The sequence below is a fragment of the Chlorocebus sabaeus genome, chromosome 23 (genome assembly GCF_047675955.1).
Source record: "Chlorocebus sabaeus isolate Y175 chromosome 23, mChlSab1.0.hap1, whole genome shotgun sequence".
NCBI lineage: Eukaryota > Metazoa > Chordata > Mammalia > Primates > Cercopithecidae > Chlorocebus > Chlorocebus sabaeus.
The window spans coordinates 4,915,339-4,938,176 of NC_132926.1; the positions used below are offsets into that span (position 1 = coordinate 4,915,339).

Below are 22,838 nucleotides of genomic sequence, written 5' to 3' on the forward strand. Positions count from 1 at the left end.
TTCCCATTATCTACTATTCACATGTAAAAATTGAAAAATAGCATTATATATTATACTTTGCATATTCAGAGCACCAATAACATAAGTTTTTATATATAGTAAAAAAAATTGACCTTCAGCACTTAAATAGGAAAACGTTAATTACAATGTGAATAAGAAACAAAATTTTCGCATTAACTAAATGTTATAGACTAATTCTTCAACTGGGATAACCACGTTAGTCTATCTGGCGACAGACTCCGTCTCAAAAAAAAAAAAAAGAAATTATATTGGCAACAATAACATTTTCTGGCCTGAGTTTACTTTTTTAGAGATCTCAACTTATTTATCTATTGCTATTTATTATTTGTGAGATAGGGTCTCTCTCAGTCACCCAGATGGGAGTGCACTGGCATAACCATGGCTCACTAAAGCCTCTACCTCCCTGGCTAAAGCCTCTACCTCCCTGGCTTCAGGTGATCCAATGACCTCAGCCTCCCCAGCAAGGGAAATACAGGCACACACTGTCACACCTGGCTAATTTTTGTATTTTTGGCAGAGACAGGGTTTTACCATGTTGCCCAGGCTGGTCTCAAATTCCTGGGCTCAAATGATCCACCCACATCAGCCTTCCAAAGTGCTGAGATTAGTGCTGTGCTCGGCCTATGGTTTTAATTTAAAAAAGAAGAACTGGCCAGGGCGGTAGCTCACGCCTGTAATCCCAGCACTTTGGGAAGTCGAGGCAGGTGAATCACAAGGTCAGGAGATCGAGATCATCCTGGCCAACATGGTGGAACCTCGTCTCTGCTAAAAAATACAAAAAATTGGCCAGGCATTATGGTGGGCACCTGTAGTCCCAGCTACTCAGGAGGTTGAGGCAGGAGAATGGCGTGAACCCAAGAGGCAGAGCTTGCAGTGAGCAGAGATCACGCCACTGCACTCCAGTGTGGGCGACAGAGCGAGACTCGGTCTCAAAAATAAATAAATAAATAAATAAATAAACAAATGAAGAACTAATATCCTCAAGTTTTTGTTTACTTAAAAGAAAAGTCTGTAATCTTGACCTCTTGGGCTACAGGTATGAGCCACTGCAGCTGGCTAATTTTTTTAAAAAGACAAATTTTTTTTCAATAGAGACAGGGGTCTCACTGTATTGCCCAGGCTGGTCTAGAACTCCTGGCCTCAAGCAATCCTGCTGCCTCGGCTTCCAAAAGCACTGTGATTATAGGTGTAAGCCACTGCACATCGCCTATCTTCAAGTTTTTATACACCAAATTTTAAGAATTACATAGGTAAATCAAGACCATTAAAAAAAATACTCAAATGGTCACTGACTCTACTCACAAAGACTAAAAGTCTCTTTAACAATAAAGTGGAATCCCCTATCTCACAGAGAGGCAATCCAACACAATGGTGAAGACTCTAAACCAACCAAGTCCAACAGAGCTTAAAGGTTAGAAAAAAGGAGAGGGAGATTCTAAATCCAGACTGCTGAGATTTAAATCCAGGGTTCTCTGATGAATATAAGCAAGTTATTTATCCTCTCTGTAATTTAGTTTCCTCACCTGCAAAATGGGGATAATCACAGAACTCTACTTATGAGATTATTAGGATGACTAAATAATGTAATATTTACAAAGTGCTTGGAACAATACTTCATACACAGTAAATACTGTATAAATATTTATTAAATAAATAAAACAATATAGGTGGTAGGCTTTCTAAAGTCACCACATTAAAGGAAAAATATCTCAAAGCTAAAATTACCCTTGAAAAGTTCCTTACAAACCCAAAGATTCTGACACCATGAGAAGTACTGGAGAATTATATTTGAATAAGCAACCAGAGATTCGCATATTCCATCTCAGACTTGTTTCACGGCATATATTCCTTCATGGGCCTTAAGGGCAGGTGATTCACCAACACTAAACTATTTCTCCAAGTATCTTTCTTTGTGGGGAGAAAAAAGGGTCAAATCCTTAAAGAAAGTGACTCCACTGGGATCATCCAAAAGCACTGTTATTCTTCCAAGAAACCATCACAAAGAGATGGAGTGGGTTTCCCTTTAAAGATGAACATGCAATGAATACACAAGTTGGCAAACATTTCTCTACCTGACAAACATTCTCCTTGAGTGCAGCTCCTCCACCGCGTTCACCCTGCATTTTTTTAGAGGCAGGCATCCCAGAATCGTGTTCCACACCTTCCTCAACAGTCTCCTTGGGGCTTGCGGCCGTCCTGTGAGGCATTAGTTCTCCCTTGCAAAGAAAAAATAATGTCCCACATCTGTATTATTGATGTCTCTTCCATTTGACCCCCTCCCTCTGGGCTGCTATTTGTCTAGCCATTAAGCACTTACAGATGTTCAGCCAATCACTCGGGCGGACTGCATGCAATGTTAGTTCTAACCCTGCTGTGATTGGGCGGGTAGTGGGCGCCTCATGCCCTGCCACTAACTGCTCTGAGGCTGTTTGTTCCACTGGAACTTTCTGAGCTGTTCCATTTTAAGGTTTCACTAAGGGAGAGAAAACATTCTTAAGTTTATTTGATTACTTATTTGTCCTTCCAAGATCAGTGTTTCCTAAATAATGCCCCTCTTGGGCATTCTATTCAAATTGTCCTGGAAAGAAACATTCTGCATCATAACGTGTGATGCTGACCTGACTTCTAACTCTCTTTTAACTTGAGTTGGAAACCCAGAGATAGTATCAATGATTGCACTGATGCTTTGCAAGTAAATGGTTTTAAATCTTTTGTTTCCTGAAGGCCGATATTCATAAAAATTGTCCTAAGATTAAGTAGCTGATGGTCTCAAGAAATAAGCAAGTAAATCTCCCCGCTAATCACAGCAGTCTCAACTTGGTTTTTTTTTTTCAAATAGAGTCAAGGTCTGACTGTATTTCCCAGGTTGGTCTCGAAATCCTGTTCTTAAATGATCCTCCCACCTTAGCCTCCGAAAGAGCTGAGTGGCATGAGCCACAACACCCAGCCAGCAGTCTCAATTTTTTTCTTTTAAAACAGAGTCTCACTCTGTCACCTGGCTGGAGTACAATGGCATGATTTCGGCTCACTGCAACCTCTGCCTCAGGGTTCAAGTGATTTTTGTGCCTCTGCCTGATTAGCTGGAATTACAGGCGCACACCACCACACTCAACTAATTTTTATATTGTTAGTAGAGATGAGGTTTCACCATGTTGGCCAGGCTGGTCTCGAACTCTCAACCTCAAGTTATTTTCCCACCTCAGCCTCCCAAAGTGTTGGGATTACAGGAATGAGCCACGACACCTGGCCAATCTCAACTTTTATAGGGCAGTATCTAAGTTCCTTCAGATCATATATTGACTTGATATTGTGCTCTCTGGTTTTATAAGTTTACTTAACGATGAAACAATTATATACCTGACTGGACATCTACAGCATAGGATGTGATGATCTTTTAAAAAGACCATACTGACAGTTGCAATACATGCCTTGCCTCATTATTAGGATAAGGTTGTACTTTTCCTCCAAGATTCCTTACGGCCATCAGCCATTTCAGTAGAACAGTATTCTTAAGAAAACTCAATGGAAAGAGGGACGTGGCCTCTGGTGTGAAAAGTAGCTTCTCTGTAGAAGGTGAAAAGATCAGGAACTGAGTATTACCTCTAAGCTTGGAATCTCTTTTGACGAGTCATCATTTTTCACTTTTTTACACTGCATCTTGGCTGCAGCATGCCTCTGTCGTTTTCGCTTCCTTGGTCTGTCAAATATCTTGGAAGTGCCTATGACAGGAAAATAGGTGTTATTTGCTGGCTAATAACACACATGTCCAAAATCTCTTATCTTATTGATAGAATAAAAACCAACCTTAAAACTCATTGAATTCTCTAGCTTTGTGGATTAGGAAAACGGGGGAAATAAGAATTGAGACTAACTCATGATGACATAACTAGATGGGAAATGGCTACATATATGTAACTTCTCCCTAATATAGATTAAATAATAAGTGTACAGGTTATCACAGAAATTTTAAATTATACAATTGAAATGACAAATCTTGTAGTTCCTCAAAGGAATTAAATCCTATAGATGAAAGAGAAATGCTTTTTACTAGTCATGAAAAGATACCACTCCCTAGACTTCGAGATTGGAGACAATAATATAAATAATATAAATATATGATTTATGGATTAAGGGCCAGGCACTGTGGCTCAAGCCTGTAATCCCAGCACTTTGGGAGGCTGAGGTCGGCAGATCACATGAGGTCAGGAGATCGAGACCATCCTGGCCAACATGGTGAAATCCTGTCTCTACTAAAAATACAAAATTAGCCAGGCATGGTGGTACATGCCTGTAATCTCACTCAGAAGGCTGAGGCAGGAGAATCACTTGAAACCAGGAGGTAGAGGTTGCAGTGAGCCGAGATCGCGCTACTGCACTCTAGCCTGGATAACAAGAGCGAAACTCCATCTTAAAAAAAAAAAAAAAAAAAAAAAAAGAGGAAAAAAAAGGATTAAGATGGAGAGTTGAGGCCGGGCACAGCGGCTCATGCCTGTAATCCCAGCACTTTGGGAAGCCGTGGTGGGAGGATCATGAGGTCAGGAGATCGAGACCATCCTGGCCAACATGGTGAAACCCCATCTCTACTAAAATTACAAAACAAATTAGCCAGGTGTAGTGGAATGCACTTGTAGTTCCAGCTACTCAGGAGGCTGAGGCAGGAAAATCGCTTGAACCCGGGAGGCAGAGACTACAGTGAGCCAAGATCACACCACTGTACTCCAGCCTGGGCGGCAGAGCCTGACTCTGTCTCAAACCAAAAAAAAAAAAAAAAAAAACCAGAGAGAAATTCTTCTAGTGCCTCCTGCACTTTCCATTAAACACATTTCAACAGTGTTATAGAAACATCAAGGGGAATCTAAGAGATATTTCTTAAAACATTCTAGGATATTTATGCTAGTTAACAATATGAAAGGTGGAGTTTTGAAGACTGCCTCAATGAGCTTTTTTGACTGCCTGATTGAGTTGGAGAAGCTCTGCCATCAAAACTGCTTGCAGCCTAACACTAAAGGAAGAGATAGTATGATTACAACAGAAAGGTCTGAAATTCTCATGAGTTGGAACACTTACACAAAATTTATAATGGATAAAGTTCATGTTGTAGGTTTTATTTCAAAAATGAAATATAAAAATACAGGAAAAGAGCTGATGTTATTATTACTACTATTATTTTAAGAGACATGGTCTCTCACTGTTGCCCAGGCTACAGTGCCTGGTATGAGCAACAGCTTACTGTCGCCACAACCTCTCGGACTCAAGGGATCTTCCCACATCAGCTTAACAAGTAGCTGTGACTTGGGCTGGCTTTAGCTCAGCGGTTACTTCGGCGACACCTACTAGGATTACACAAGTAGCTGTGACTATAGAAATACACCACCATGCCTAGCTAATTTTTTTTTTAATTGTAGATAGAGACAGGGTCTCACTAAGTGCCAAGCCTGGTCTGGATGGAACACCTGGCCTCAAGTGTTATCTTATCTTGGCCTCCCAAAGCACTGGAATTGCAGTTGTGGGCCACCATGATCGGCCTGATATTATTTTGAAAGCAGCTTATTTTTAAATCTTACAAGCAAATTGAGCAACCTATGGGATTACAACTGCCACATGGCTAAAATAAGCTAACATATTGCTAGATTTACTTGTTAGAAAATTTAATAATCGTAGGCCACATGAAATATAATATTCCCATGATACTCTTTGCTCATCTTCATGTTTCTTCTATAAAACAGGAATACTATAGATAATAACCTAACTCTCTGTAATGCTTCAGCAAGATTACAGGTAGCATTCCTACTAAAAGCCCTGGTAGATGTTCAATATATGAATATTTTATCTGTTTGAGGAAGCAGATTTTGGGCAAACCAGTTTTAAAACTTGTACCTCACTGGTCTGTTGTACCTCACAATTTCTATGGTTAAAAGACAAAGCGCTTCAAACTTACTACTGCATTACATTTTTTAAATCTCAAAAATACTCACCTCCACCAAAATCTTTTGAATAAGATGTGGCACAAGATTCAGTTATGCCATTCTCCAGGTGACCAGCTTCATAGCACTACAAATAAGTGAAAACAACACCATTTACAGAGGAATGAAAAAAATAAACCCTTTATTTTATATGCCAAAGTCTGAATTGTCAGCTGCCACGGATATTGAATTTTGACTTTTTTTAGCAATTAAAAACATTAACATGACCACAGTAAAGGGTTGAACAGAAACTTCAGGGGGAAAGGAATCAGATTTAAAAATGCTCCAACAGACTGGGCACGGTGGCTCACACCTGTAATACTAGCACTTTGGGAGGCTGGGGTGGATCACCTGAGGTTACGAGTTCAAGACCAACCTGACCAACATGGAGAAACCCTGTCACTACTAAAAATACAAAATTAGTCGGGGGTGGTGGCACATGCCTGTAATCCCAGCTACTCAGGAGGCTGAGGCAGGAGAATTGCTTGAACTCGGGAGGCAGAGGTTGCCGCGAGCCAAGATTGCACCATTGCACTCCAGCCTGGGCAACAAAAGCGAGACTCCGTCTTTAAAAAAAAAATGCTCCAACAGTCCTGTGAACACCACATACTCCTTAAGAAAAAATAAAGACTTGCCAGAAATTTCCAACATATAGACTAGATACACAATGCTTTCCGTGACTGAAGTGGAGAAAGAGAAGGGCTATATACAGGCTCAATTTTATGGCAGTCCACCCTGTTCTTAAAATCTATCTTCCTGGCCGAGTGCAGTGGCTCATGCCTGTAATCTCAGCACTTTGGGAGGCCGAGGAGAGCAGATCACCTGAGGTCAGGAATTTGAATCCAGCCTGGCCAACCACGGCCAACATGGTGAAACCCCGTTTCTACTAAAAATACAAAATTTAGCTAGGTACAGTGGCACACGCCCGTAATCTCAGCTACTAGGGAGGCTGAGGCAGGAGAATTGTTTGAATTCGGGAGGCGGAGGTTGCCCTGAGCCAAGATCGTGCCACTGTACTACAGCCTGAGAGACAGAGCAAGTCTCAAAAAAAAAAAAAAAAAAAGAAGAAGAAGAAGAAAAATAATCCATCTTCCTACAATTGTATTCACAGCTATTAGATTTGACACAGACCTGTTTACTTGGTGACTGTATATTAAACAGTTCTAAAATACTGAATGGGATGCCAACCTAAAATGACTTCAGATCAATCCAAATTAAAGCAACATTAAAACTCAAAACAAATACTCAACATCAGGAGTCTAATCAAGAGCCAAACATTTTATTCACCCACTACTAATACTTGTATGAATCAGTTCCATCCCAAGCAAATGTCTTTTCCTACAAGAATGATAATATTCTTCATCATAACTGTAAAACAACATTTAGTGGTTACAAAAAGTCAGTATAATAAAGGCCATTCTGGTCATGCGTGGTGGCTCACACCTGTAATCCCAGCACTTTGGGAGGCTGAGGCAGGCAGATCACCTGAGGTTGGGAGTTCGAGACCAGTCTGACTACTATGGAGAAACCCCATCTCTACTAAAAATATAAAAAATTAGCCGAGCATAGAGGCACATCCCTGTAATCCCAGCTACTGGGGAGGCTGGGGTAGGAGAATCGCTTGAACCTGGGAGGCGGAGGTTGCAGTGAGCCGAGAATGCGCCATTGCACTCCAGCTGGGGCAACAAGAGTGAAACTTTGTCTCAAATAAATAAATAAATAATAAAGGCCATTCTTGCTGTAGAGTTCCTAATGTTCGGGACTTAAACAAGATAAAATACAGTTGTGAATTTCTGAATGCTCATTTTATCATATTAATAAATCATAAGACTGCAATTCTCCTCATGTTCTGTATATATCAGAAGTCTAACCATGTCAAGTAAAATGAATGGGCAAATGTTAGGTATCCAATTCAACAAAACGAGACTCCTAGACAAATCCACAAAATACATTTCCGTAATTTTTTTTAAAAATAGCAATCATTTTATTTAGATAACAAATTAGTTCACTGTTTAACAGTTACCCAAAAGCTGTGGAACAAAATAATTACAATGCTCCCCAAACTACAGTCAGAGAATAATGCAGGAAATATTCTCATTTCTATTATGATCAATTTTATAACTTAAAATTAACAGCACGCACACAAACACACACGCACACACACACAACAATCATACCATATGAATAAAAATCAAACTGTTCTATTTAGAATGAAAAAGACCAAAGAACTTCTTAAAGGATGTGACTAAGATGCTAGTAACTTACTTTGTGTATATAGTCTAGTGTGGATATACATTAAGCCAGAGTACCCTTAAAGCACTACCAAAACAGATCATTTCTCATTCTGTTTGACATACTGATTAATACACCTGTGACATACTGATTAATCCACCTGCAGACAGTGTGGTGGTGTGCCTGGTAAACTAAAATGGAACTGAATCATGGCTTTAGCCTTATGACAAAATATACCTCAGAGTAACCAGGACTTCAACAATGAAGTAGGCCAGGTCAGATGGCAGGATAGACTCCCAAACAGACAAGAGGACACTTTTCTCCAGAGTTTAGTGCTAGCCAATAATTCTGATTTTCTCTTGCTCTGGTCCCAAATTTAATGGCAACCCCCCTCCCCAAAAGTAAAAATTCAACAGTGACAAAGAGTTATTAAGTATAATTAATACTTCAAAGACACTGGGAATCTGAGAGAGGGTGAGGATAAATATCAGGGAATTTTTTTTTTTGAGAGAGAGAGTGTCTTGCTCTGTCACCTAGGCTGGAGTGCAGTGGCGTGACCTCAGCTCACTGGAACCTCTGCCTCCCAGGTTCCAGCAGCTCTCCTATCTCAGCCTCCCGAATAGCTGGGATTACAGGCAGGTACCACGACGCCCAGATATATATATATATTTTTTTGTATTATTAGTAGAGACAGGGTTTCATGATGTTGGCCAGGCTGGTCTCCAACTCCTGACCTCAAGTGATCTGCCTGCCTTGGCCTCCCAAAGTGCTGGGATTACAGACATGAGCCACTGTGTCCAGCCATCACACTAGATTTCTTGAATAAAACACAAAACGTATTCACCACATAAAAAAAGAAATTGAAACTCTGTCTCTACCAAAAAAAAATACAAAAAATTAACTGGGGAGCCTGGGAGGCAGAGATTACAGTGAGCCAAAATTATGCTGCTGCACTCCAGCCTGGGTGACAGAATCAGACCCTGTCTCAAAAAAAAAAAAACAAAACAAAAGGGCTACGACGACATGGCAATAGGATAGAGAAGACTAATGGTGCTTGAGATAGTAGTTTAGTAGAAAACAGGATTTGAACCCAGAAAAGAAATCATAACAAACACAAACTTAATCTTCAATGCATTTAAAAAATTTTTTCACTTGGAAAGGAAACCTGAAACCAGTTTATATACATACATGATCACACAACTGCAAAACAGTCTTTCATGGAGGAACTCTCAGATCATATATGCCTGCTGACACACACAGTAATTTCTATATGTACATACATCGATGTTATAACTACTCAAAATGTCATTTTTAAAATTCCTCATTTCCTGAGTTTCTTTCTTTTAGAACTTACAAAAATAACATACCTTTTTAGAAAGGCCAAGGTCCCCCTTCTTGGGCATAAATCCAGGGTCTAAATCATTGGATTCAAGAAGTTTCTTAGTTGGTTTTCTTTGACGTTTACTTTCATAATTTCCTGAAATGCATGTATCTTTACATTAGATGATTTAGAAACTGGGCATAAGTTAATTTTTTAAAAATCTGTATACCACAAAAAATGAATCTCAACGTTTTTGATGTTTTCCCCATCATCTTATGGGAAGAGGCAGGAGGGTAATTTACTTATTATAAAATATTAGTAAACAAAACAAGTAAATAGTTCTCAATGCAAGCACAAACTAATGTGAGGGATGTGTGTGTGGTGACTTTAAATCACAAAATAACTAAGGGAGAAATCAAAAGGACAGAATTCTCTTTATAGCAACCGATTGTTGGTGAGGACAAAATAAGAAGTGGAGTGAAACAGAGCTTGGATAATGGTCATAAATGGACCAAGATTACAGTTCCTGCTCTGCCCCTAAGTAAATAAAATTCAGTAGGTAAAAGATAATTCACAGGATCACTCAAGAATTATATAAAAGAGCTGACTTAATAGAGTTTGGCACGTAGTAGGTACTGAAATAATAACTATCTTTACTATTCTTTCAAAAATCTTTTTTATTATACCCAACTAGTTTAAGCACAATTGGAATCGTTTCTTTAAGTAGTAACATCAAAAGCTACTGTTGATAATGTTAAAAAGTTACATCTAAATTTAAAGGGGTACAGAAAAGAGGATTCTTCCCATTCCTTGACTGACTATAATATTCAATAGTTACAAGGTGAATTAGAGACAATATGTTTAGATCCAACTCTCCCCAGGTGATATATAAAGAATCATCAAGTGAGAAGTAACTGGTAATTAACTTCTAATGAACTGGTAATTACTATGTTGTCAGGTATATCATATTATACATTAATACATTATGATCTCCATTTTACAAATGAGGAAACAAGTTCAGAGATTAAACAACTTCCCAAGTAACACAAGGATTGGTGGAGCCAGCACTTGAAGCATAATGCTTTTTCCACGAATGTGCAGTGCCCCTCTTGAAGCCCTGTTATCCTGCTTGTTAATTTACACAGTGGCTGATCAACAATCATGAAGAGCAATACTGGAGCAAGGAGCATATTTATTAAAAATACATCTTGATAGCGTGCCACAATTCGTGGTTAGTAACTATATCTAATTAGCCATCATTTTAAGTATTTCCCAGGACAAAGGGGGGTAGTTTATTGTATACAGATAAAATGTTGGCTTTACATCAAAACATACTAAAATCTCCTGCTTCCTCTAATCATATCTGCTCAAATACTGAGACCCCAACCCCACCTTACCTGGCGTTTTAACTAGCAATTCCTCAGACTCAAGGGCAGGCCGTGGAGAGACTTCCGGAGCCACAGGCACAGACAAGGTCAGCTGCGGCAACTCAGCATGTCCACCTCCAAGTTCTGACTGAGCCAAGGGGCCCTCCAAAAACGGAGCCTCCCTTTCAAGAACTGGAGGCTCTTCTTTGGTTGAAATCAAAGAATTCTCGTCCACCTGCTTGTTCTGAGCACTAGATCGACCTCGGGCTAGAAGGCTTTCCTCTTCACAGCGGGAACTTACCTAAGAACAAAAAATAAAAATAGAGTCCACAGGCCAAAACTGTCGTAATTTAAGTGTCAAAAAGAATAACGCACTTTAAAAGGAATGAAATTCTGACAAAGGCTACAAAAAGTAGATGAACCTTGAAGACATTATGTATGCTAAGGGAAATTACTTAGACACAAAGAACAAATATCATATGATTTCAAGTATATGAGGTATCTAGAATAAGAAAATTCTTAAGACAGAAAATAGAATGGCAATTGCCAGGGGCTGAGCAGAAAAGGGAGTTATTGGTTAGGGGGTATTGACTTTTAGCTTGGAAAGATGAAAAAAAGTATGGAGATGGATGGTGGAGATGGTTGCACAACAAGGTAACTGTGCTTCATGCCACTGAACTGTACACTTAAAAATGGATAGGCCGGGCGGGGTGGCTCACGCCTGTAATCCCAGCACTTTGGGAGGCCGAGGCGGGCGAATCATGAGGTCAGGAGATCGAGACCATCCTGGCGAACACGGTGAAACCCCGTCTCTACTAAAAATGCAAAAAAATTAGCCGGTCGTGGTGGCAGGCGACTGTAGTCCCAGCTTCTAGGGAGGCTGAGACAGGAGAATGGCGTGAACTCCGGAGGCGGTGGAGCTTGCAATGAGCGGAGATCGCACCACTGCACTCCAGCCTGGGCGACAGAGTGAGACTCCATCTCAAAAAAAAGAAAGGATAAAATAGGCCGGACGCAGTGGCTCATGCCTATAATCCCAGAACTTTGGGAGGCCGAGGTGGGCAGATCACGAGGCCGGGAGATCAAGACCACCCTCGCTAATACGGTGAAACCCCATCTCTACCTAAAAATGAAAAAAATTAGCCAGGCATGGTGGCAGGCACCTGTAGTCCCAGCTACTCGGGAGGCTGAGACAGGAGAATGGTGTGAACCCAGGAGACGGAGCTTGCAGTGAGCCGAGATCACGCCACTGCACTCCAGCCTGGGTGACAGAGCGAGACTCCGTCTCAAAAAAATAAAAAAATAAAAAATAAATAAATAAATAAGAATAAAATAAAATTTATGTTATATATATATATTAATCAAAATTAAATGAAGTTGACTGAGACATTGAAGCTATAATATTGATAAGTCCATGACAATAATTCAAAAGCAGGGGGAAAAGACTGCTCTAATGTCTCCAATTAAAACAACCAGTAATGAACTCTTTAATGTTACAACAGGTAATTAATGGGAAAGAAAGAAGCACTTATTCTGCCTTTCAAGTATTTCAGGACAATAATAGAGTCCAGTTAATGAAAGAGACTATCAGTTAATAAAAATAGACAAAGTAATAAAATCTGAAAGTCTTCATTTTGTAACCTCTAATGATATTATTGATATAGGTAAAGATCTTCAACTGGGGTTTTCAAAAAAACCATCAGGGAAGCTGGGCATGGTGGCTCACACCTGTAATCCCAACACTCTGGGAGGTTGAGGCAGAAAGATCACTGGAGCCCAGGAATTCGAGATCAGCCAGGGCAACATAGTGGGACACCGCCTCTACAAAAAAATTGTTGTTAAAAATTAGCCAGGTGTGGTAGTGTGCACCTGTGGTCCCAATTACTCAGGAGGCTGAGATGGAAGGACTGCTTAAACCCAGGAGGTCAAGGCTGTAGTGAACTGTGTTCATGCATCTCTGCACTCCAGCTTGGGCAAGATGCTGTCTCAAAATTTTTTTTTTTTTTTTTTCTTGAGACGGAGTCTTGCTCTGTCAGCCGGGCTGGAATGCAGTGGCCGGATCTCAGCTCAATGCAAGCTCCGCCTCCCGGGTTTACGCAATTCTCCCGCCTCAGCCTCCCAAGTAGCTGGGACTACAGGTGCCCGCTACCTCGCCCGGCTAGTTTTTTTTATTTTTTTAGTAGAGACGGAGTTTCACCGTGTTAGCCAGGATGGTCTCGATCTCCTGACCAAGTGATCTGCCCATCTCGGCCTCCCAAAGTGCTGGGATTACAGGCTTGAGCCACCGCGCCCGGCCGCTGTCTCAATTTTAAAAAAGAAAGAACAAACTGTCAGGGAATGGCTGATGGGAATAAAACATTCCTTTTTTTAACCCTCTAGTATGCAATTCTATATTACACATCATCATCTCTGATATAGTCTAGCTAAAAATGTTCAACTTCAATCTATCAAACTGATAGGTTCTATCTTCCCCTTTACAGAGAACAGGAGATAGAGAAAACAATCTAACTGACACCTATGAGGAAGCAATTACACAAATACAGAAAGTAGATAACTTTACATGTCACTCTCTTATAGACATGATCATGATCATGAAAAAAGGGATTATTCTGAATTCAAAGTGATCTGAGAACCATAACAACCAGTTACAATGAGCAGTCCTAGATTGAGTCCTGGTATGAATAATTCAAAGGTAAAGGTTAGGGGATAACTGGTGAAATTTGAAAGACAGTTGATGTCAGATAAACAGATCTTATATAAGATGTAAATATGTTAAACTGATTATAAAGGAAAATGCTCCTTTTTTTTTTTTTTTTGAGACAGAGTCTCGTTCTATCACGCAGGCTGGGGTGCAGTGGCCTGATCTCAGCTCACTGCAAGCTCCACCTCCCGGGTTCACGCCATTCTCCTGCCTCAGGCTTCCGAGCAGCTTGGGACCACAGGCGCCCGTCACCATGCCCAGCTAATTTTTTGTATTTTTTTAGTAGAGATGGGGTTTCACCACATTAGCCAGTATGGTCTCGATCTCCTGACCTTGTGATCTGCCCACCTCGGCCTTCCAAAGTGCTGGGATTATAGGCGTGAGCCCCGTGCCTGGCAAATGCTCCATTTTTAAACTACATATTAAACTATGTAGGAGTAGAATGTCAAAATGTCTCTTAAATACTGCATTTTTTAAAAACTGAATTAAAAAATAAGACAAATAAGATAGATTTACTTTTGAAATTAGGGTCAGACTATATATATTTCACTTTATATCCTATATATTTACTTAAGATTAAATCATAACAGTATTCCTAAGTCATTAAATACTCTTTGAAGGCAAAGAGGGAAAAATATATACATAAAGAAATACAATATGTAGACTCATTTATATATTTCCTGAATAACCACTAAATCCTAAGTACTGTGCTAGAAGCTAAGAATAAAAAACAAGATCCCAGTTAAACAAATTATTGTTTCATGAAGGTAAAGTATGACACTGAAGATAAAATTGCAGTTTCCTAAGGACCAGTGAAAGTTTGCCAAAATTTTGCAACATACCTTGTGCACCTGCTCCTGTACCTTCTTTTGTTTTTTCTTAGGAGCAAATATCTGATCATATTCTTCTGTATATTCCAAAAGCCACTTGCTTGGCTTCCTAAGGCGTTTCTTCTCTGACCGCACAGCTAAAAGATGATAAACACATTCAATATTAATCAAAAAGCTTCAGGAAAACCCACTGTTTTTATGAGACCATCTGATACTCCCAAAAGTAACCAGACGGGAAACCACATAGTAAAATAGACTATGGCTTAAGATGCAAAAGGCACAAAATGGCTTATGTTTTCCCATATGCAAAAGGAGCTAAGGGAGACAAAAGGAGACAAAAGGGCTTATATATGTATATTACAGAATATATGTGGCCCATCCAATATTGAGGAAAAGGTTAAATTTAAAGCCAGGTCTTATGGTCACTGACACCTGTACATATAAAGCCAATATATACCAAAAAAAAAAAAAAAAAAGAAATAGCATCTAAAACAGGTTAACGGGTAAAATACATCTTGAGTTACAGGTTAAGTATGCTTTATCTGAAATGCTTGGGATCTGAAGTGATTCAGAATTTTTCTTATTTTGGAATATTTGCATATATATAGTAAGTTATCTTGGGGATGGGACCCAAGTTGAAACACCAAATTCATTTATGTATTATATACATCTTTTATACACACAGCCTGAAGGTAATTTTACAAAATATTTATTTTCTGCATTATACAAAGTTTGTATACAGTGAACCATAAGAAAGTAAAAGTGTCATTATCTCAGCCACCCATGTGGAATATCTGTGGTTGTTTGGCATTACCATCATTACTGCCTCTGAATTTATATGCTACTGACAGGCAAACATTTTCTTACACTTATTCACACATAAGTACTTAACAGTAAAAATATGACATGCCATTAATACAGTGAGAAAGTAATGTGTTCAGGGTAGCTAAGCAGCACAGTAGCATCACTAGAATACTTGTATCAGCTCATAAAAAACAGTAATTACGACGTCAGGCTTTGTGTCTCCATCTATGATGCTGTGTTTTGATTAAAAGGTTACTGTATACTGTTTTATTTTATAAGGTAAGAAGAAACATCAACAGCAGCAGTTGAGAAGCCAGGAAGTCCTCTAGGAATAAAAAGGCATTCTGTGGGATGGCTTTTTAAAATGTTTCCTCTAAAGTCATCTATCTCATTAACAAGTATTGTCTAGAAAGATCTCATTTTATTCATTTATTTATTTTTTGAGATGGGGTCTCGCTCTGTCACCCAGGCAGGGGTGCAGTGGCGTGATCTCAGCTGACTACAACCTTCGCCTCCCAGGATCAAGCGACTCTCCTGCTTCAGCCTCCTGAGTAGTTAGGATTACAGGCGCCTGCCACCACATCCGGCTAATTTTGTATTTTTAGTAGAGACAGAGTTTCACCATGTTGGCCAGGCTGTTCTCGAACTCCTGACCTCAAGTGATCTGCCCGCCTTGGACTCCCAAAGTGCTGGGATTACAGGCGCGAGACACTGCACACGGCCCAAGGCTCTCATTTCATAAACTGTCATGATTTCTTTTTCTGTTATGAACGAACACTGCTCTGGTCCTTCAATAAGCCCATCACATACATTAACCATGTCATCTATAGGTACTTTTTCTGCAGTGTTAATGTCATCTTCATTATCACAATCACCCTGATTCAGATCTATCACCATGGTTGAACGAAGAAACTGGAGCCTCTCTGTCAATATTAAAAGTTTTCTTGTTATCCACTTCTTCCAGCTTACTGACAAACTGAAGGTATACTTTTTACATATGTAAGGATGTTACATATTTTTCTCACTTTACTGCAGAAGGTCATCAAAATCACCACCTTGTTCATTATCATCAGTGAACACAGTTGAAGGTCAGAAGTTGTGCCAGGGATGCACAGCTGTACCTTTAGTCACTGTGTTCCAGGCACTGACAACAGCATATATGGCATCCTTCACTCCTTTTGAAACCCTTTCACACGCATACATCTATTCACAGCTGCCAGCATATTGTTCAAGAAAGCATTTTTATATTTACTCTTCATCAATCTAGGGATTCCCTGGTCATATGGCAGTGAAGTCACACTTCAGGGAAAGCACATGGCATAAATATTATTTTTGATAAAACTTCAGCTGCAGGATGAGCCGAAGAGTTTTCAAGGAGGAACAGTCATCATCCAGTCCAGCTTCCCTGAAATAAGCACCAACTACTGCTACAAAATGTTTGTGGAACCAATCAGAAAAGAGGTCCCTAGATATCCATGCCTTTCTGTTAGCATAATAACGAACTGGTAAGAAATTCATGCCTGTGGGTCAGGTGCGGTGGTTCAGGAGTTCAAGACTAGCCTGGCCAATGTGGTGAAGGCCTGTCTCCACTTAAAAAGAAAAAAAATTAGCCGGGCATGGTGGTTCACGTCTATAATGCAAGCTACTCCAGATGCTGAGGCACGAGAATCACCTGAACCCGGGAGGCAGAGGTTGCAGTGAGCCAAGATCTAGCCACTGCACTCCAAGCTGGGTGACAGAGCCAAACTTTAAAAAAAAAAATTCATGCCTTGGGACTCAGTGCAGTGGCTCACACCTGTAATCATAGCACTTAGGGAAGCCAATGCAGGAAGATCACTTGAGCCCAGGAGCTCAATACCAGCCTAGTTAACATAGTGAGACCCCATCTCTACTAAAAATAAAAAAAAATTAGCCAAGCATAGTAGCACATAGCTGTAATCCCAGGCACCAGGGAGGAATGCTTGAGTCTGGAAGATCAAGGCTACTGTGAGCCGTAATTGAGCCACTGCACTTAAGCCTGGACAACAGAGCGAGGATATCTCCAAAAAAAGAAAATAAAATAAATTCACGCCTTGAAATCACTAAGAGTAAGAACACAAGCTTTTGCCTATCATAGCAAGTTTACACTTACACATGCCTGCTTAATTAGCACATCCCAGCACAGTTATTCTGTCCTAGTCATCCTGAATTCCTGTAGGGGCTATCTCATCAGCTGTAGGCAGTGTCCTTCTGGGACAGTAACACCAAAACAGTGATGTTTTTCACTAGCATTATTATATACTGGTTCTAGTGGCAGATTTTCATCAACAATAACCTCAGCAAAATCACCAATGAATCTCTGCTGCTTCAAGATCAGCAGATGCTTTATCACCACAAATTTCTCTCTCTCTCTCTTTTTTTTTTTAAGACAGAGTTTTTCGCTCTTGTTGCCCAGGCTGGAGTGCAATGACATTATCTCGGCTCACTGCAACCTCCGTCTCCCGGGTTCAACTGATTCTCCTGCCTCACCCTCCCAAGTAACTGGGATCATGGGCACGTGCCACCACGCCCAGCTAATCTTTATATTTTTAGTAGAGATGGGGTTTCACCACATCGGCCAAGCTGGTCTCAAACTCCAGACCTCACATGATCTGCCTGCGTCGGCCTCCCAAAGTGCTGGGATTATAGGCACAGGCCACCATTCCTGGCCCTATCACCACAAATGTTTAAAAGGTTAATACCAGGATTTTTCAGAAATTTCTGCAACCAGCCTGTTGAATATTCACAGTTCCTTTCAATTTTCAGTTCATCATGATATATCTTTATTTCATGATTAGTACACAGTAAGTTGCATGTGTTCACTGCACTGCTGATAGATCCACTCTCAATACACAATGGAGATCTTATTAGTTTCATGTAGTGTTTTTCTATATTTCATTAACTTCTATTAATCACCTTCAGCACAGAACATCAACAGTTATCCTCCTGTTTCTTCATATCATACATGGTGGTCATTCTAATACCATACTCTTCTGTAAGATGTTTCACACTTACACCACTGTCTAGTTTCTCCAAAAGCCTGACTTACTTTCTGCACAATACATAAATTCTTCCTCTTTTCTTATTACTCTTATCCATGGGGATATCTTCAGGCTTTCTGAAAAGTTCAACAAAATCTTTATACCACAAAACAGGAAAAAAAATTGTTTTTAATTTAAAAACACAATGAATAATGCAAGGAGGCTTTTGCCCCATGTGGGTTATTTTGGAAAACTTTCTGTTGGTGCATCCAGCCTGCATGTGTGTCATTTTATCACCTTTTATGGGTATAATTGCATGGGAAAATCCGGCCATGAACGTAAAAGATACATCTAAGCTGAAGGGGGCTGGAAGGATAGTTTTTCCCTGGAGAACGTTGAATAAACTGTGCTGTGTGTTCCTGTGTTCTGACTGGCGCATTGCATGAGGTCAACTGTGGAATTTTCCACTTGTGGCATTATGTCAATATTCAAAAAGATTTCAATTTTGGAGCATTTTGGATTTTTGGATTAGGAATGCTCAACCTGCATTTTAAACAATATATTGGCCGGGTGCGGTGGCTCAAGCCTGTAATCCCAGCACTTTGGGAGGCGGAGACGGGCGGATTATGAGGTCAGGAGATTGAGACCATCCTGGCTAACACGGTGAAACCCCGTCTCTACTAAAAAAATACAAAATACTAGCCGGGCGAGGTGGCGGGCGCCTGTAGTCCCAGTTACTCGGGAGGCTGAGGCAGGAGAATGGTATAAACCCGGGACGGGGAGCTTGCAGTGAGCTGAGATCCGGCCACTGCACTCCAGCCCGGGCAACAGAGCGAGACTCCGTCTCAGAAAAAAAAACAAAAACAAAAACAAAAAAACAATATATCTATGGATTATGTAGAATATCAGAATGACATTTCAACAGAATATTATATAATTGACGCTACCATATAAATTTCAAAACCACTTTACAAACAATTCATCAATTTAGTATCATATGGTTGTATTTATTGTCTCATGCTAAAAAACTGAGAACTACACATCTAAACAGAATTATCAAAAAACATAAAAGGCATGGGAGGCCAAGATGAGCAGATGGTTTGAGTCCAGGAGTTCAAGAACAGCCTGGGCAACAAAGTGAGACCATGCCTCTACTAAACATAAAACAATAGCTGCCTGTGATGGCACACACCTGTGGTCCCAACTACATGGGAGACTGAAGCAGGATGGCTTCAGCCCAGGAGATAGGGACTGCAGTAAGCCAAGATAGTGCCACCGCACTCAAGCCTGAATGACACAGCGAAACCCTATCTGTAAATATAAAATAATAATAATATATATAATTATATGTAATTATCCAAATAACACAAAAGTGTATGTCATATACACAAAAGGCAGGAGAATAAGATTTAATATATATGCAATATATATGCTTTATGGATCAAAAGAAAAGAAAAAAATTGAAAGATTAAAAATGGAATCTTGGGTACATCCTTTAAAAAAATCTTGTCACGGGTCAGGCGCAGTGGCTCATGCCTGTAATCCCAGCACTTTGGGAGGCCGAGGTGGGTGAATCACCTGAGGTCAGGAGTTCAAGATCAGCCTGGCCAACATGGAAAAATCCCGTCTCTACTAAAAATACAAAAATTGTGTAGTGGCACACGCCTGTAGTCCCAGCTACTCAGGAGGGTGAGGCAGGAGAATTGCTTGAACCCGGAAGGTGGAGGCTGTAGTGAGTTGAGATTGCGCCACCGAACTTTAGCCTCTGTCTCAAAAAATAATAATCTTGTCGTGTTTTATGATCAAAATATCAAAGCATACATTTTTCTTCAAAGTAATGGTGAAAACAGCTAGGCAAAGTGGCCCACGCCTGTAATCCAAGTACTTTCGAAGGGACAGGCAGGAGGATTACTTGAAGCCAGGAGAGTTCAACACAAGCCTGGGGAACATGGTGAGACCTCATCCTTACAAAAAGTTAAAAAATTAGCTAGGCGTGGTGGCACGTGCCTGTAGTCCCAGCTATTTGGGAGGCTGAGGCGGGAGGATCGCTTGAGCCCAGGAGTTCGAGGCTGCAATGAGCTGGGATTGTGCCACTGCACTCCAGCCTGGACAACAGAACAAAACCCTGTCTCAAAGTGGGGGCAGGGTGGTGACTTACACAAACCCATCAAATTAGTTAATTATTGAGGTGGCAAGGTCGTAATTCCATCCCAAAGTTTCTCAAAACTCCCCATGAACACTTTTCATTAAAACAGGTCCCTGTGCTATCACATCATGCCCCTTTTCCCCTCCATCACTACCCGCCTCACATAAATTGGATCTTAATCCTAGACAGTCTCCCTCCTTTGTCTTCTTCTTGGCATGTTCCATAGGCTAAGTCTTGTTGCGTTTCCTTTTTTTGAGACAGAGTCTTGCTTTGTCGCCCAGGTTGAAGTGCAATGATGTGATCTCGGCTTACTGCAACCTCCACCTCACGGGTTCAAGTGATTCTTGTGCCTCAGTCTCCCGAGTAGCTGGGACCACAGGTACATGCCACCATGCCTGGCTAATTTTTTGTATTTTTTAGTAGACAGACAGGGTTTCATCATGTTGGCCCAGCTGGTCTCAAACTCCTGACCTCAGGTGATCTGCTCACCTCAGCCTCCCAAAGTGCTGGGATTATAAGCTTGAACCACCATGCCTGGCCACGTTTCCTCTTATAATTGCTGTTTCCACTCTACCTTTGGGGTTTGCTTCTCTCACAGAGTAACTTCTCAGACTAGGCTTCAATCCTCCAGTTCTCTATTTCATTGCAGCTCACAATGAAACCAGCAGATAGCACAAAACACTGGAAATTAAAGTGAGAAATTCTGTACTGGATACATCTACTAGGTGACAGAGACCTTATGGCTCATAAAACCTAAAATATTTACTATCTGGGCCGGGCGCGGTGGCTCACGCCTGTAATCCCAGCACTTCGGAGGCTGAGGCGGGCAGATCACAAGGTCAGGAGATCTAGACCATCCTGGTTAACACAGTGAAACTCCGTCTCTACTAAAAATACAAAAAAATTAGCTGGGCATGGTGGCGGGCACCTGTAGTCCCAGCTACTCGGGAGGCTGAGGCAGGAGAATGGCATGAACCTGGGAGGTGGAGCTTGCAGTGAGCCGACATTGCTCCACTGCACTCCATAATGGGCGACAGAGCGAGACTCCATCTCAAAAAAATAAATAGATAAATAAATAAAATAAAAATAAAAATAATTTACTATCTGGCACTTCAATAAAAGTCTACCAACTCTTTCCCTAAATAAAAAATAGAGTAATATACTCAGGCTGAGGCAAGAGAATCACTTGAACCCAGGAGGCAGAGGTTGCAGTGAGCCGAGACAACGCCACTGCACTCCAGCCTGGGCAACAGAGTGAGACTTTGTCTAAAAAATAAAAATAAATAAAAAATAAATAGAGTAACATATTGTAAGTGAAACAGCTTGGTGACAACTGAATGAATTTTAAAAAGATGCTTCCTGGGTGGGATGCAGTGGCTCATGCCTGTAATCTCAGCACTTTGGGAGGTTGAAGCAGGCAGATTACTTGAAGTCGAGAGTTTGAGACCAGCCTGGCCAACATGGTGAAGCCCCGTCTCTACTAAAAATACAAAAACTAGCCAGGCATGGTGGTGCATACCTGTAGTCGCAGATACTCAAGAGGCTAAGGCAGAAGAATCACTTGAACCTGGGAGGTCGAGGTTGCAGTGAGCCTAGATCGTGCCACTGCACTCCAGCCTGGGTGACTGAGCAACACTCCATCTCAAAAAAATAAAAAAATATATAAAAAGAGGCTTCCTGGCTGTTGCTAGGTTTCCCCTCTTTCTTTCTTGCCTCAGCTACCCCGCCAATTCCCTACCTATGTTCTCTCCCAGTTACAGCACTTTTCAGTTAGAAAAGCATGGAGAATTCACCTACTGTTACTACAAAGGAGCAAAGTGAGGCAAAAAAGTAAGTGATTTGCCAAGCTAAGATAAAGAATATACCAGGAACAAAGGAGGAATATGGCCTTTTGGATACTGGAAGAAAATATCAAAATCCATAAAACTGCACAAGTCAATGGAGAGAGGAGTAACTATGCAAACCTTAATACAGGATATGTAGCAAATATCAAACAAAGCAAGAGCCAAATCACACCACCCCTAAGGTTCTCAGCAAATACGCCCTAATTCCTACCACACAACTAGTATGTCATGCCTACTATACAACTACAAAATGTCATTGTATTGTGAAGAAAGAGATAAATGACAAATACTGGATGAGTATAGCAATAGCCGTAGACCTCAGAATATACACTATCAACTAAAATGATAAAACAGCCAAAAAGTTGAAACAGCCCAAATGTTAATCAATGAATGAATGAATAAATAAATAAATAAAATTAGGCATATACCTACAGTGGAATACTATTTAGCAAAAAAGGGGACAAATTACAGATGGTAGGTTTTTGTTTTCTGTTTTTTTAAAATCTCAAAAATATACCAAATGAGAAGAACAAGACACAAAAGATCACATATTGCATGACTCCATTAATATTAAATGTCCAGGGAAAAGGCAAATCTACAGAGACAGTCA

At 40.5% G+C, this 22,838-nt stretch overlaps 1 protein-coding gene across 10 annotated transcripts in view; it reads right to left on the reverse strand.

Moving 5' to 3' along the window:
• NSD1 (nuclear receptor binding SET domain protein 1) overlaps positions 1-22,838 on the reverse strand; it is a 172,729-nt gene that overhangs the window by 50,976 nt on the left and 98,915 nt on the right. For all 10 annotated transcript variants that reach the window (XM_073010487.1, XM_073010485.1, XM_008015407.3 and 7 more), the window contains 6 exons: positions 14,448-14,572; positions 10,935-11,205; positions 9,584-9,693; positions 5,997-6,072; positions 3,622-3,740; positions 2,094-2,237 (listed from right to left, as the gene is read on the reverse strand). In XM_073010487.1, coding sequence (XP_072866588.1) covers positions 2,094-2,237; positions 3,622-3,740; positions 5,997-6,072; positions 9,584-9,693; positions 10,935-11,205; positions 14,448-14,572 — 845 coding nt within the window. The remainder of the gene's footprint in view (positions 1-2,093; positions 2,238-3,621; positions 3,741-5,996; positions 6,073-9,583; positions 9,694-10,934; positions 11,206-14,447; positions 14,573-22,838) is intronic.